At 47.4% G+C, this 15810-nt stretch overlaps 1 protein-coding gene across 1 annotated transcript in view; it reads right to left on the reverse strand.

The window, feature by feature from the left end:
- CCDC60 (coiled-coil domain containing 60) overlaps nt 1-15810 on the reverse strand; it is a 171829-nt gene that overhangs the window by 2808 nt on the left and 153211 nt on the right. Inside the window, exons 8-13 of the mRNA XM_010841403.1 lie at nt 11042-11126; nt 7885-7956; nt 5159-5221; nt 4012-4134; nt 2740-2871; nt 596-785 (exon numbers count right to left, since the gene is read on the reverse strand). Coding sequence (XP_010839705.1) covers nt 596-785; nt 2740-2871; nt 4012-4134; nt 5159-5221; nt 7885-7956; nt 11042-11126 — 665 coding nt within the window. The remainder of the gene's footprint in view (nt 1-595; nt 786-2739; nt 2872-4011; nt 4135-5158; nt 5222-7884; nt 7957-11041; nt 11127-15810) is intronic.

The raw sequence follows: 15810 nt of genomic DNA on the forward strand, positions 1-15810 counted from the left end.
GTTATGACCAACCTAGATAGCATATGAAAAGCAGAGACATTACTTTACCAACAAAGGTCCGTCTAGTCAAGGCTATGGTTTTTCCAGTGGTCATGTATGGATGTGAGAGTTGTACTGTGAAGAAAGCTGAGCACCGAAGAATTGATGCTTTTGAACTGTGTGTTGGAGAAGGCTCTTGAGAGTCCCTTGGACTGCAAGGAGATCCAACCAGTCCATTCTAAAGGAGATCAGTCCTGGGTGTTCTTTGGAAGGACTGATGCTAAAGCTGAAACTCCAATACTTTGGCCACCTCATGCGAAGAGTTGACTCATTGGAAAAGACCCTGATGCTGGGAGGGATTGGGGGCAGGAGGAGAAGGGGACGACGGAGGATGAGATGGCTGGATGGCATCACCGACTCGATGGACATGAGTTTGAGTAAACTCCGGGAGTTGGTGGTGGTAGGGAGGCCTGGTGTGCTGTGATTCATGGGGTCATGAAGAGTTGGACATGACTGAGCGACTGAACTGAACTGAAAAACTTCAACAGTGCCTGGATGTTGAGAGGCCAGAATGAGTGCGTCTGGGGTGTTATGAGGGAAAGGAAGTGCTCGTCACCTCAATGGCCACTGCAATGTCCGGGGAGCACAGTTCCCAGGCTCTCAGCTCCTGGAGCACCTTTAGGAGGACATGGGGTCGGATCCTCAGGTCCAGGTTTTCCCCAAACTTCTGCAGTTTTGCCAGGATCTTCCTTGCAGGGCGGAAATTCTTCAGATCCTCAGGGAGTTTGGACAGCAGGTCAAAGTACCTTCAATTCCAAGGGGAGAGGATCAGTTAGGAAACTGCTGGCAGATGGTCTGGGCACCCAAAGGACCTCATCTCCACTCTCTCTCTCCACCACTCCTGGGATGTCTCCAGGGTAGCAACAGTCTTCATCTGGGGAACTTTCCTCCCTACTCAATGTAAAGTGTCCACAGATCAGGCAAGTCTTTGTTTTTAGGGATAGTAAAAACCAGAGTCATGATTTGTACAGTGGCTCAGCAGTAAGAATCCACCTGTAATGCAGGAGACACAGATTCAGTCCCTGGGATGGGAAGATCCCCTGGAGAAGGGAATGCAACCCACTCCAGTATTCTTGCCTGGGAAATCCCATGGACAGAGGAGCCCAGTGGGTTACAGTCCATGGGGTCAAAAAGAGTCAGATATGTCTTAGAAACTAAACAACAACGGCAACGAAAATTAAGGGCATGTTTTAAAGACAGGCATTGATGATTCTTCTGCCAAGTGGACAATGTTTAAAGTTATAAGGAAGGAAAAATACTGGGGTTCTGAAGCTACTCTTCGAGAGTTAATTGAGCCAAGGAGGACATGGACACACTTGTGGGATACCTTCTAGGATGCAAGAGGTTCTCACACACCAGCTGCTGAGGACATGTGTCTGTGTATGTGTATTTTCCATGTTCCTGAAAATGAACAATCAGGGGCCATGATTTTGGTGTTTCAGTGGGTTTTAAGAACCTACTTTGGCCACTGGATGCAAAGAGCCTTCTCACTGGAAAAGACCCTGATGCTGGGAAAGATTGAGGGCAGGAGGAGAAGGGAGGGACAGAGGATGAGATGGTTGGATGGCATCATTGACTCAACGGACATGAGTTTGAGCAAACTCTGGGAGAAGGTGAAGGACAGGGAAGCCTGGCGTGCCTCAGTCCATGGGGTTGCAAAGGGTTGGACATGACTGACTGAACAAAAAAAATTAATATTATGACAGCATGTGAAGGTAGTTTGGGAATGTGTCCTTGAGACAGTGGGAAAAAGGTAGGTTCTAACCTAGGGGTTCAGGTGTGGGTGAAGGTAGGGGTGTTATCTCGTGGAAAATGGGTTTTTCCCCTGATTATAGAAAAAGTTGAATAAAAACTTGATCATCCATCATACATTGTGGCTGCTCATACTGCTTTATATTTGTGATGTATGTTTATATATTTATTCTGATCTCTTTGTAAGCTCCCATTCTGCATTATTAAAACTGTTGAAGGGATTCTTGGTACATTTTTAGGCTTTCCTATCTTACTCTAAGATCTTGATTTACTCACCCTGACAGGATGGAGGTGTGGGCAATCAGACTCCAATTTTATATTGCAGATAAGTGTAGAGACAGGTCAGACAGGGGTTTAAATCCTAAAGTTTCCTGATTTGTAAAGTGGGGAGTAATATGTACCCTTCAGGATTTTTGTAGGGAATAAAATAGATAATTCATGAAAAGTGCTTAGGAGGGGTGTCTACCATCCAGGAATCACTCAATTTGCAATATTTTGTGTTGTATTTATTATCACCCCTGTGCTGGGGGCACAGTGTTCTTGAGGTATGCCTGTCTGGCTTTGTATCATTAAGAGTTAAGTTATTTGGGGAATATAGTTCTCCCCCCACAGACCTCAGGATCTGTTGGTATTTTCAGATTTATTTGCCTCTTCTGCTTCTCTTATAAGGGTTGGCAAGTGAGTCTATATTTGCAAGCTGAAGCAAACAGAAGGTAAATATGGAGAGTGCAGCTAGGTAGATTATCTGTGGCTCAGGAACTGTGGGGTTTCTTGCCTGATTATACTCTGGATTTAGCCTGTTTTGGGAGGGGGGCCCTCCTGGGGCCCCAGGAGTTTTGGAGTGATGCCTCTCTGCCTTGAGGATAATGGGATTGAATGTAACTTTGTAACACCAGTACGCCTTTACCCTTCCCAGGGACTGCCTTATCTGGCTCTCAGGATCTTTACCAGTGGTCTGCAATTTCTTCTGCATCGGCTTTTACCGTGGAGACTTGGTGTCTCATTTTGGCTATATCCTTTTGGAAATTTGAGACAAGGTTGAAAGACAGGAACTTCTGGATACCTCTTTCTTCTTGGCGCCTGCATCACAGATGGTATGAGAAAGAGGAAGATGAATCAGATACTTTTTTTCTTTTACCTTCCTAGCTGCCCTCAGAGATCTGAGTTAAACACCTTTTCCTTCTTGAGGTCCTTCTTAACCCTCTCAGCTACCCTGTAAGATACCAGCGGGCTTTGGGCATAAGAAGCCACAGCTCTCTCCAAGGTCCTGAAATGCTCATTGTCTTACCAAACCCAGTCCACTTTTTAATCAGTCCTCATTCTCTCTCTACTTTTGATTGTCTTTCCCGTTTTCTCATCGATAAGATGGAGGAAAATAATTATTCCTAGATCCCAGGGGTGAGGAGTAAATGATAATGCGTGTATAGTGCTGAGCTTAGTGCTGACTCACAGCAGGTGTTTAACTCATGTTGGTTCCTCTCCTCCTCATGCCCTTCATCATCTTGTGCATATATCTTCTCTCTCCAAAGAGACTATATTACAAATATAACCATGCCGTCAACCATATACACATTTCGATGGCTTTCCATTTACTCAGAATAAAGTCCTTTGAGTGACTTACCCCCTAAGGCTCTGGATTGTTCAGCCCCTATGACAACTTCCAGCATTATCTCTACCTTTTCCACCCCTTTTCTCCCAGCATTTTAGGGTTTGGTTCATGAGCTGGGTCAGGAAGATCCCCTGCAGAAGGAAATGGCACTCCACTCCAGTATTCTTGCCTGGAGAATTCCACGGGCAGAGGAAGCAGAAGCTGGTGGGCTACAGTCCAAGGGGCAGCAGAGTCGAACATGACTAAGTGACTGAGCACAAGTGAACAAAGTCTCTGAGATAAATTTCAGCTTGTCAGGGTTCAGCCTTAATGCCACCTCCTTAGAGAGGTCTTGCTGGATTACCAGTCTGCATTAGGTCCTCATGATTTCACTCCTTCTCCTAGAGCCCTTTTCCCTTACTGTGGAGCAGTGACTATAAATTGTACCTATAAATCTATCAGTTCAGCTGTTTTGTCTCTGCCCATATTTTCCAGGAGACTATAAGCTCCCTGAGGGCAGGGAACATGTCCTTCTCATTCCCTGTTATCGTCCCAACACCAAGCATCTGGTGGTTATATACTAAGTGCCAGATGAATGTCCTTTGAGTGAATGGATACACGTGTGCTCTTACTTCATGAGGATTTCCATCTTATCCTGTAGACAGAAGCCAGCCTCCTGGGCCACGCTGTAAAACTTGGCCCTCATGGTGTTACACACCCCACTCTTGTACTGGATGATGTCACGGTTGGCACGGCTGTGGACACAGATAAGATGGGCTTAGGGGACCAAGCCCAAGGGACAGATGCATCCCTGGGGGCCCAAGGTGCTTTGCAATAATACACAGCCAGGTTCTCCAGCCTCACCTGGGACCTCCCTCAGCATTCCCCTGGATGTAGGCAATAACAGACCTTCCCAACAATGTTGGACTGGTGACTCAGGCATTATTACATGAGCCCATGATGAGACATCTGGTCACTTTAGCTCAGCAAGTGCTAAGGACAGTGAGATGAAAATAGAACCTTGAGCTGGGAGGTGGGAGATTCAGGTTCAAACTGCCTACCACCACATTTTAGCTATGTGGCCTCTGGTGAGACGTTTCATCTGGCCAGGTTTCAGACTGTTTCCTTGTAGAATGGGACAGTACCCCTGCCTCACAGAACTAGTTTTGAGGAATAACCACTAATGAATATAGCAGTTTTGAACTGTAGTGCTGGAGAAGACTCTTGAGAGTCCCTTGAACAGCAAGGGGATCAAACAAGTCAATCCTAAGGGAAATCAACCCTGAATATTCTTTGCAAGGACTGATGCTGAAGCTGAAGCTCGAACACTTTGGCCACCTGATGCGAAGAGCTGACTCATTTGAAAAGACCCTGATGCTGGGAAAGATTGAGGGCAGAGGGAGAAGGGGGGCAACAGAGGATGAAATGGTTGGATGGTATCATCGACTCAATGGACATGAGTTTGAGCAAACTCCGGGAGACAGTGAAGGACAGGGAGCCTGGCGTGCTGCAGTTCATGGGGTTGAAAAGAGTCAGACAGGACTGAGTGAACAACAACAAGAGCCAGCATGAAGGAAGGATCTGTTGCCACTGTCTGCATGGGTTGCTCCACATCTTGGCTATAAGCCCCTTGCCCTGGGAGTCCTTTGTCCTTCAGTTGTATCTATGGCTTCAGGGAGTTTGGTTGGCACTGGATTATTTCTACATCCCTGGGAAGATGGGGGCTGCAGTTGCCACAGTCCCTCTTGCCTGGCACCTTCTGTTGCCCACCTGGCATACCTTTTAAGCTTCTTCTGGAGCACCTGGGAGTGGCTGTCCCCGCTTGTACTGCTGGATCTATCACTGAGACACAGAAAAATGGTTTCATGTTGCCTGGAGTCTGATTTCCCCCCAAAGGGTGACTCAGGGCCCCCATGACATCTGCCAGCCTCAGGTGAGTGTGGTGGTTCTAATCAAGGCATTTGATAGAACTGCGTATTTTCCCCACACTTTGGTCTTTGCTCCCACTGGACACTCTGCTTGGAGAGTCTTCCTTGTTTCTTCCCCAGCTGCCCAAATCCTGCCCAATCTCATGGCCGAGAGCAAGTGCTGCTCTGACTCTCCTAGTCCAGTGGTGGCCTACTGCCTCGGCATTTTATTGGGATGACAAGTTTTCAGGAACCCAGCTTCTTCTTTATAAAATCAGTCTCTCCACCTGGAGGACAGGTTCACTGTGGACACTCCCATCCTCCTCTCTGTTTGAGCTTCTCCTGGGGTTGAGTGCAGATCTGGGGAGGGGCAAGTCCTCCTGGTCATGCTGTCTGGGGTGGTCCCAGCCCCAGGCTGCCTCTTCATCCAAGGATTCTCTTATCTGAACTGGACCCTGGTGCTGAACACCCATTTCACTCAATTTGGGAGACAGGCAGAGCTGGGTTCAGAGCCCAGCCCTGGCACTGTCTACTCCTGGGCTGTGGAGAAGCGCCTCTGCTCTGGAGCGTCAGTTTCCTCATCTGTGATCAGGCAACTCCTGGTGCCGTTTGACCCTTTCTAGGTTGGGAGGTGACTGAATTCCTTAAGTGGCTGCTCCCTCCTGTGACTGCCTGGCTGGGGTCCCTAGATGGGGTGAAGCTCTTTGCTCATCCCTGTCCCCCCATACCTTCTGCTAGGTCCTCCTCCAGTGACCTGGGCCTTCAGCACCCATGTCCAGCATCTTCTCTCATACATCTGCCCCGCTTTGTGTCTTCCCAACATTTGAGACACTGACTTGACTGCTTTATCTGTGTGATTCTAGAGAGTGAAACTATTTTCCTTATGCCTGTGATGTGTGGCAAATCCTCCCCTTCCTGCTCTGTGACATGTTGGACTTCTTCAGGGAGGCCAGTCATTTCTCAGACCCCTCCCCACAGGAAAGGGCCCGGCCTTTGCTGCTTTTCCCAGAGGCTCATGGGACTGGACCCAGAGGTCTCAGGTCTGGCAGGTGATGGAGCAAACCCTTATCCCATCTAGCTAGAGACCAGAGCCCTGGTAATAATACCCAGAAGGCACTGCATTTGGATTCCAACCAGCAGCCCCTACCTCTGCTGGTGAATTCTTTGGGGGAGCAAGTGGGCTTTGACCTTCCTCCTATAGATGGCTCTCTTCTAGAGCTGATAGTGTGACTCAGGGGGAGGCAGGAAGTGAAGGAAGTAGTGTTATTAGCTGTGATTAAAAACAACAACAACAACAACAAAGGCCCCTTCTGCCTGTCTCAGTCAATCCTTTCCTTGACCCTCCTTGAATTTCAGCCCTACTGGTCTTTGCTTAGTGCCTCTAAGCTTCCTCCTGCCGCAGACCCTTTGCACATCTGTTCCCTCTGTTTGGAATGCTATTCCTTCTATTTCCTCCACAGCACGGATCCTAGGTTCTATGGGAAGGCACAGGAATCACCTGGAGAAACTGCTCAGAATGAATGCAGATTTCAGATCCTACTGTTCCCAGCCACAGACTAGCTAATTCTTCTTTTTCCCTCAGGTCCTAGCTTAAATGTCAGACTCAGCCTTGGTTAGAGTCCTGGTGCTCAACATTCACCTAATCCTCCATAATTCTCCTTCAGAATGCTATTTATGGTCATGATTACACAACTATCTCTGTGGGATTACTTGATAAATGCATGACTCTCCCATTAGAACAGTAGCTCTTAACCACTGGCAGGATTCAAGGAGTCCAAGAATGCAGATGGAAAAAAAAAAAAAACCAACAGGTTGCATCTTTAGCCTTTCACAGAAATGGAAATCACAGGTTTTTATACATCACATTAAAATTATGGGAGATACTTTGAAAAATCATTTACACTTGACACTAATCCAAAGTTATAGTAGTTATCAGAGCTGCTGCTATGTCTTATTGTATAAGGCATTGCTGATGAAGCTCACAGATGACTATATATCTCATATTTGGTTACAATATTGTAATCAATATTACTATAGATTTCTTTGTAAACTTCTATAGTTTATAGTCTGCATTTGGAAGCATTTTGCTGAAAGGAATCCATAAGCTTTCTTGGATGGTCAAAGAGTCTATTTCACAGAAGGAGTTATGATGCCAGACCAGATAGCGGGCTCTACCCACGGGGCAGACTGCATCTGTCTTGTTTGCTGCTGAATCTCAAAAGAGCCGAGCATAGCTCCTGGGACATAGTGGGGACTGAGAAGTATTCTCTACATGAACAAGTAAATTGGGGGCAGACCTGCCCTGCCCCATTACAAGTCACCTGAGTAAAGAGGGAAGGGGTAGTTCCAAGACACACCCTCCCCCCTTCATCTCTCCACTACCAGAGAAGACTAACTTTATGGCACACGATTGTTGGGAAGTAACGGCTGAATACTCACCACCAAGCCCTGGGAGTCAAGTAACTTATTTCCAGTGAAGAAGGAAGAAGATCCCCTCCTTGCCCCCCTTCCCACAGTCTGGTGAGGGTGTCTCTGCAATGCCCCCTGGAACTGTGTGTTGCCTCCTGACTTACCTGCTAGGGCCCCACGCCTTCCTACCTTGATTTGCGGGTGGTCTGCATGTCCTTATAGGCAGAATCGCTCTTGTTTTGTCTGAGCACTGACAAGATGCTGCAAATCAAGATGAGTCACTTAATAAGGCTCTGAACGTATGATGCTCTGAGGCAGTAAACATCCATGGGAGAACGGAGGGTGCTCATCTACAGCAGGGATCCTAGGTTCTATAGGAGGGCATATGAGTCACCTGGAGGAACGGCTCAGAATGCAAGTGTAAACTCCTGAGCTACATTCCTAGAGATCTGGAAACATTAGGCCTGGAGTGGGACCCCAAAGCTGCACACACACACACACATGCATACAGTCTTCTGACTTGGGTTCGCAGAGAACATACTTTGAAAACCTTAGAATTTCCTGACACACCACGAAACAATGCCTGCTCAAAGTGCTTGTTAAAAAATATGGTTTCCTCTAGGGATTTTGGTTCAGCGTGTCTGGGATGAAGACCATAAATCTGTGGTTTTCACAAGTGCCCCAGCTGATTCTGATCTTCGGGATGTTTGGGAAAGACTGTTAGAGGATTTTTAGAAAAGGTCATCTTCCTAAACAATGTTATGATCTGAATGTTTATGGTACTACTAGTGCCCCTCTACCCGCCCGCCAAATTCATATGTTGAATCCTAACCTTTCAGAGGATGCTGTTAGGAGGTGGTGGCCTTTGGGAGGTGATTAGATCATGATGCGGGAGCCCTAATGATTGAAACTGATGCTCTTGTAAAACAGACCCTGGAGAACTAGCTTGTTCTTTCTACCACATGAGGAGGCAGCTGTCTATGAAGAAGAGAGTCCTTGCTGGACACTGAATCTACTGGCATCTGGATCCAGGACTTTCCAGCCTCCAGAACTGTGCAAAATAAATGTTGTTCACAAGCCTCTCAGTTTACGGTATTTTTTGTTATATCAGTCTGAACACACGAAGACATGGGACCAAAGGGCAGTCTGGCCCTTGAGGCTCGGGGCTGGAAAGGCAGGCTTTCAGGGGTTTCTAATAAGCCCAGAACTCTATGTCTGTCTTGATGGGAGCAGATTTGGTGTCTAAAGTGAAACAGGAATCCACATTTTTAAAGTGAATCAGGCAAAAGAAAACCTGCAGCTTTCCCTAACTGTCTCTGTGCAGCTCTGCAGAGAAGCCTCCAATATTTGCTGTCTTTGTGAGAGATTAGGGAGACTTTTCTCCTAGAGGAATGGAAGCAGATGGGAAATTTCAACAGGTTCTTGCACTGTAACCATGGTTATTTTATCATTAAAGTGAATGCAGTGGCCAGGTGAAGAGTTTTGTGAGAACCAGGTTCTTGTGTGGTTTAGTCTTTGAGTGCCTGAAGCGAGTCATCCTTCTCCATCTATGAGATGGGACAAAGGAATTGGGCACTGGTTAATCTATCTGTCTCAGCAAAGTGCTGCCGAGGTTCCCCAGGACACTGCACATGAAATCAAAGCAGCCACCAGCTCCACTGTCACCAATCTTTACATGCTTACAATATGCCAGGCACAGGCTAATATGTTAAATGCATCATCTCACTAAATGCTTAATGTGACTTGGTGGCGTAGACATTATTTCCATAATAATGAAAACACTTTACCAGGAAATTATCATTTAATTCTCATTGCAGCCCTTTGGGATAGGTTATTAAGGAGCCTCATTTAACAGAATTGGAATCAGGCTCAGAGAGGTGAAGCAACTTGCTCAACAGCACACAGCCATTAACTCATGGAAATACAGCTCAACCCTCCTCTACTTGGTCCCACTGCCAATGCCTGGATGATACACAAGCTCATTCTACAGATGAGAAAACTAAGGTTTAGAGAAAGGCTGAGGGACTTGTTCAAAGGCACTACGTCTTGAGCCCACGTCAGTCTGATTCCAAAGCCAGTGTTCATGACGTGAGTGCTCACACAGGGAAGGAGCTTCTTGAGCTGATGCTTCATCACTGTCATCTGTCTTTGATGCTGATAAGTCAGGCAAAGAGGCTGGGGCCGTAAGGGCCAACACTGTCGCCGCGTGCCTTCAGAGCCACCCTTCAGGGCCCCGAAGCAAGCTGAAGCAGCAGCAGCCGCCAATTCATCATGAACAAGCAGAGGCGGGTGAGACGCATGTGAGCGTGCTTGGTGAACTGTAATTATGGTAATAACAATAACCAATAAGTCATAGCCGGCATCCTAGTAGGCTGAAGGCGATGATGAACCTCTCTCGTGCCTCATTTATTCTCGGGAAGTAATTTGCTTACTCAGAGGGATCCACGCTTCGGAAGGGAGCTTCAGCTCTAGCCTGCATGGTCTCCAAGGCTTTTAGAGGGTCAGACATCCAGTGCCTGGGGCTTTCCGCCGGAAGGAGGACACCTCGGGTTCAAGTCCTGACGCTCTGAGCCAATTACATTGGCTGGCTGTCAGCTCGAAACTTCAAAGGGATTCTTTTTGCTCCATGGTTAGAAATCAGAATCCTAGAGGTGGCTTCCAAGGTCTCAGCAGACGTATACCTCTCCCCACCCCATTCTGGCAGCATTTCGGTCCGTTCTGAGCATGTCTGCACATGCATGCCTGCAATATTCACTCCCCTTGCCCGCTCTCCCTGCTCCTCTAGTAACTTGGGCTAGCTAGCTCTTCTTCATGCTTCATCCAAAATCTCAGCTCAAAGTTTCCTCCTTGGAGGGAGCTTCTCTGATCCCCATCCCAGACGAGATCAGATGCTCCTATTACTTCCTCTTACAGCTCTGAGATTTCTTTCATAACACTTCCTGCAATAATAAGTACAGTTGGTCCATCCATATTCATAAATACTCACTAAAAGAATGAATGAATAACCTTTGGGTTCCTGGGAAGAAGGGCAGCGTAGTAGTTAAAGGAAAAGTTTTTGGAATAAGAAAGTTGCAGATTTGAGTTGTCGCCTTACCATTTGTTATCTGGGTGACTTGAAACAAGTTCCTTACCCTCTCTGAACCTCATTTCCTTATTTGTAAAATACAGACAACAATACCTACATTGTGGGGATGTTGGAAGGACTCAGGGAGGTGATATATGTGAACAAAGTATACGGTTCAGCACTTGTCACAGAGAAAATGTTCAACCGCGGGGCACTGCTGGCCTGAACGATATCACTCTGATGCTGACATCCTTTATTTGACCAGGTAGCAAGAGAATATACCTGGGTGCCTGTCTTTGCATCTCATTTTCCATGGTGATTGTTCTCCGGGCATCTTCCCGAACCATCTCTAGGAGCTTCTGCAGATCTGATGGGAACACAAGAAGTCACGGTCTGCAGGGTGCCTGTGAGACGGGACTGTGCAGGTCAGGGCCCAGCTCCCAGCCTGATATCACCTTGCCTTTGGAGCACTGGCACCTGATAGCTCAGTTGGTAAAGAATCCACCTGCAATGCAGGAGACTCTGGTTTGATTCCTGGGTTGAGAAGATCCACTGGAGAAGGGATAGGCTACCCACTCCAGTATTCTTGGGCTTCCCTTGTGGCTCAGCTGGTAAAGAATCTGCCTGCAATGGGGGGACTTGGGTTCGATCCTTGGGTTGGGAAGATCCCCTGGAGAATGGAAAGGCTACCCACTCCAGTATTCTGGCCTGGAGAATTCCATGGACTGTATAGTCCATGGGGTCACAAACAGTTGGACACAAATGAGCAACTTTCACTTCACTTCACTTCGGAGCACTGGGGAGCTGGAGAAGGATAAGACCAGGGTCTAGATGTCTGACAGGCTGTAAACATGATTCCTCTGCCTCCTACCAGTGACCAGCCATCTCCTTTAGAATGCCATCTAGATTCCTCCCTGTGGCCTGTGAGGCCTTGTGGGTCTTAGCTGCTCTTTGTTCCTCCTGTCTCATGCCATTCTCCGCATCCTCTGCCCCCTGGAACTCTATTGCAGCCTGAGAGCACTGCTTCTACTTCCAAGAAGAAATCAAGAAATCACCTTATGGGGGAAAACCTTCTCTTACTGTATAGGCCTGAGGTTCCAAAATGGTGACCCATAGGCTGATTGGATCAGATTGGACTGGGATGCCCAAACTTGTTAAAACTGGTGGTTTTCCCATAAAAACACCCAGGCCTCCAGCTTCCCTGTAAAGATTCCGAGGTGGGGCTCATCACTGTTGTGTGCTAATGGGGCCTTCAGACTTTCAGGGCTTTCTCCAGCTCACCATCGCTCTCCCTACTCGTCATCACACTGCTGCTGCTGCTGCTAAGTCGCTTCAGTTGTATCCAACTCTGTGTGACCCCAAAGACGGCAGCCCAACGGGCTCCCTGGTTCCTGGGATTCTCCAGGCAAGAACACTGGAGTGGGTTGCCATTTCCTTCTCCAATGCATGAAAGTGAAAAGTGAAAGTGAAGTCGCTCAGTCGTGTCCGACTCTTAGCGACCCCATGGACTACAGCCTACCAGGCTCCTCCATCCATGGGATTTTCCAGGCAAGAGTACTGGAGTGGGGTGCCATTGCCTTCTCCGTGTCATCACACTAGTTGACTTGTATTTCCGTACTTTGTATTGTTGCTTTTTATACAATGTAGAAATATTTCTCTGTGTCTGACTACTGTGTGTTGACTTGAGTTCTCTCAAAAGATAATGTTCAAGTCCTAATCCTCAGTACCTCAGAATATAAATTATTCATGTTTTTATTTGGAAATATGGTGGCTGCAGGTGTAGTAACGATGAGGATACACTGGAATGGCATGTGTGCATGCTAAGTCTCTTCAGTCGTGTCCGATTCTTTGCAACCCCATGGGCTGTAGCTAGCCAGGTTCCTGTGTCCATGGGATTCTTCAGGCAAGAATACTGGAGTGGGTTGCCATGCTCTCCTCCAGGGGATCTTCCTGACCCAGAGATCAAACCTGTGTCTTACGTCTCCTGCATGGGCAGGAGGGTTCGTCACCACTAGAACCAAATGGGAAGCTCCACGTTGAAGTAGAGTGGGCCCTTAATCCAACAGATTGGTGTCTTTGTAATAAGTGAAGAAGATGGCCATGTGAGGATGGAGGCAGACTGGACTGTGGCTGCATCTACAAGCCAAACTGTCAAGGATGCCAACAACCGCTAAAAGCTAAAAAAGGCAGGGAAGGGTTCTTCCACACAGATTTCAGAAGAAACAAAGCCCTGCTGACACCTTGGAGTCTAACCTCCAGAATTGTGAAACAATAAACTAATGCTGTTTTCACCCAGGACATGGTCTTTTGTTAAGGCGGCTCCAGGAATCTAGTACATGGACACTCTTAACAGCTGGAAAATAACATATATCTGGAGTAAGCTACATGCTTCAGGGTGAGTAGGAGAGTAGAAGCTCTAAGTGCTTTATACGGATACAGATGGGTAAGGTAAGTAGTTGGCACTGTGCTTGTCATCCAGGCATTGTCAATATTTGCAGAATAAATAAGTAAATGACTAAGGAGAGAAAAAACAGAAAGGGTTTGGAAAGCTCTGAGCTAGATCTGGAATATTGATGAAGGAACACAACGCCAATGGAGACACTTTCCTTCAGTCTGTGTCTGTAGTCGCCTCGGGGCTAAGTCTCAAAAGCCATACCTGGACGGGTGAAGCCAGCGCTTCCCAGGACCGTTCACGTCCAGCCTGGTTTGTGAGCGTTATCACTGGGTGCTGGGAAGAGGGTGTTCTCCTCAGCGACCTCCCCTCAGCCATCTGGGCTGTGATAATCATCAACATTTAGCCATTTTCTACTCCACCTTCCTCATTCTCAAGCAGTTCACCTTCCTAGTATCCTGTGGGCAGGGTTCCATTTGACCTGACTCTGACCTTCCTTTTTGTCTTGTCATGCCCACCTCCCCTCCTGCTCCGCATCCCAGCATCCTTGTGGTGTGTCCAGAAGCCTGTTATTGAGGGAGCTCTGGCTTTCTTCCCTTCTCTGCTCCCCCATTTCTGCCCCTACTCGTAAGCAAATCAGTCTAGTGGGTGGATCCCAGAGAATGCCCAAAGCGACCCAGCACACTGGGCAGCTCTCCCAGAGAATCCCCTCTAAGGCTCCATATGCCACTTAAGGCACTGAAGTTTGTTTGTTTTTTTCCTGCTAGCCAGTAATGTCTCTGGGCAGGAATGGTGCCCACCAACTTTGAGGTCCATCCATCCCATAGCTGAGGCTGGATGTGTATGAACTGGCACAAAGCCTTGGGGCTGTGAGGCCCGCATTTACCCACAAAGGCTAACTGAAAGGAGAGACTTGTTTACAAAAGGTACAGACGCCATGAGATAGTTTCCCTGAGGAAGACAGCCCTGTGATGGATGCCCACACTTGGAGGAACCTGCCTAGTTCTTAGTCCCCAGGGCTATGGATACACCATTACCCAATGCTCAGAGACGACAGCATCCTCTGGTTCTGGATGACAAGCCACACCCCTAAAGAAAAAATTCTAATTCCCTCCTCCATTGCCCATCCCCAGCCAGTCTAAGAACCTTACTTGAGAGCAACTATACCCTCTCTTTGGGGGAAAAGAGTGGGAGTCCTTTTGTTGTATGGGGTTGGTTCAAGGGGTTGGGGGGACAGTAGAAGCCACAGGACCCTTCTTTTTGAGTTAATAAAGTGAGTTTTTCCTCTAACAATTTCAAGACCAGCAGCTTCAAGACTGCCAAGAGAAACGGCCTGGGTTTTCATTTCTCTGGAATCCCCTGATCACTGACTTGAGAGGAGACCAGTCCACACAGAGGCCACGGCCCACTGTCCACAGTGATTTGTGTCTACAAAGACTTCATTATGCAGCCAGCCCTGGAAATTAAACCTTGGTCAGATGGTGTATCTCTCAGAATAGGATTCATGAATTCAGAATCAATTTGAGGAGGTTTTAGAAGGCAATGAAAGTCTGGGAAATTAATCTACTTTTGTGAAGGCTCTGACAAACACAGCAGAGTTTAAGGGATGAATAGAGGAGAAGGGTGAGGAGCTGGAGGGTGAAGAACTCTCTCTCTGGATGTTGGTCTCTGGTAGGAATGCATCTCCCAGCCATTTCTGTGCACCTGCCGTGCGCCAGGCTGAAAGTAAGACATTGTTCCATGCCTGAAGGGAGCTCACACTCCTTTCCCCTCTCTTCCTTAGTAACAGAAATATATGTATGCATATGTACTCTGTGTGTGTTGGGGGAGGGGGCTGGGCATGGGAGGAAGCATTTATTACCCCAATTTCCCAACATCCTTTGCAACTAAAGGACTAAATGCTGTGACAAAGTCCTGTGGCTAAATTCTGGGCCATGAGATTTTAGGAGAAATGTTGTATGAAGCTTCTGAGAAGACTGCTTAAACTCGGTTGGAAGTGAGCACTTTTCTACTTCACCTACTTCCTTCTGCTTCCGTCCAAGGGTGTGACTCTGATGACTGGCATTCCAGCAGCCATTCTGGACCATGAAGTGATCCATGGTGAAGAAGAAAGACAGGAGGAAGTAGGATCCCTCATGATCTTTTGGAACCACCCTATCTCTAATCTGGCCTTCCCTGGTGGCTCAGCTAGTAAAGAATCTGCCTGCAGTACAGGAGTGAAGGTGAAGTCGCTCAGTCGTATCCGACTCTTTGCGACCCCGTAGACTGTAGCCTACCAGGCTCCTCTGTCCATGGGATTTTCCAGGCAAGAGTACTGGAGTGGATTGCCATTTCCTTCTCCCCTTCCCAACCCAGGGCTTGAACCTGGGTCTCCCGCATTGTAAACAGACGCTTTACCGTCTGAGCCACCAGGGAAGTCCTGGGTTTAATCCTTGGGCTGAGAAGATCCCCTGGAGAGGGAATGGCTACCCTCTCAGTATTCTGGCCTGGAGAATTCCATGGACTGTACAGTCCATGGGTTGCAGAGAGTTGCACACAACTGAGCAACTTTCACTACCTCTAACCTGCAAAAAAAAAAAAAAAAAAGTTAATAAATTTTTATCTTTTTTAAACTAGTATTTTTCAGGTCTCCATACCTAGCCAAAAGAAGTTCCTACAT

This window comes from Bison bison, unplaced genomic scaffold (assembly GCF_000754665.1).
Source record: "Bison bison bison isolate TAMUID 2011002044 unplaced genomic scaffold, Bison_UMD1.0 scf7180017864160, whole genome shotgun sequence".
Taxonomy (NCBI): domain Eukaryota; kingdom Metazoa; phylum Chordata; class Mammalia; order Artiodactyla; family Bovidae; genus Bison; species Bison bison.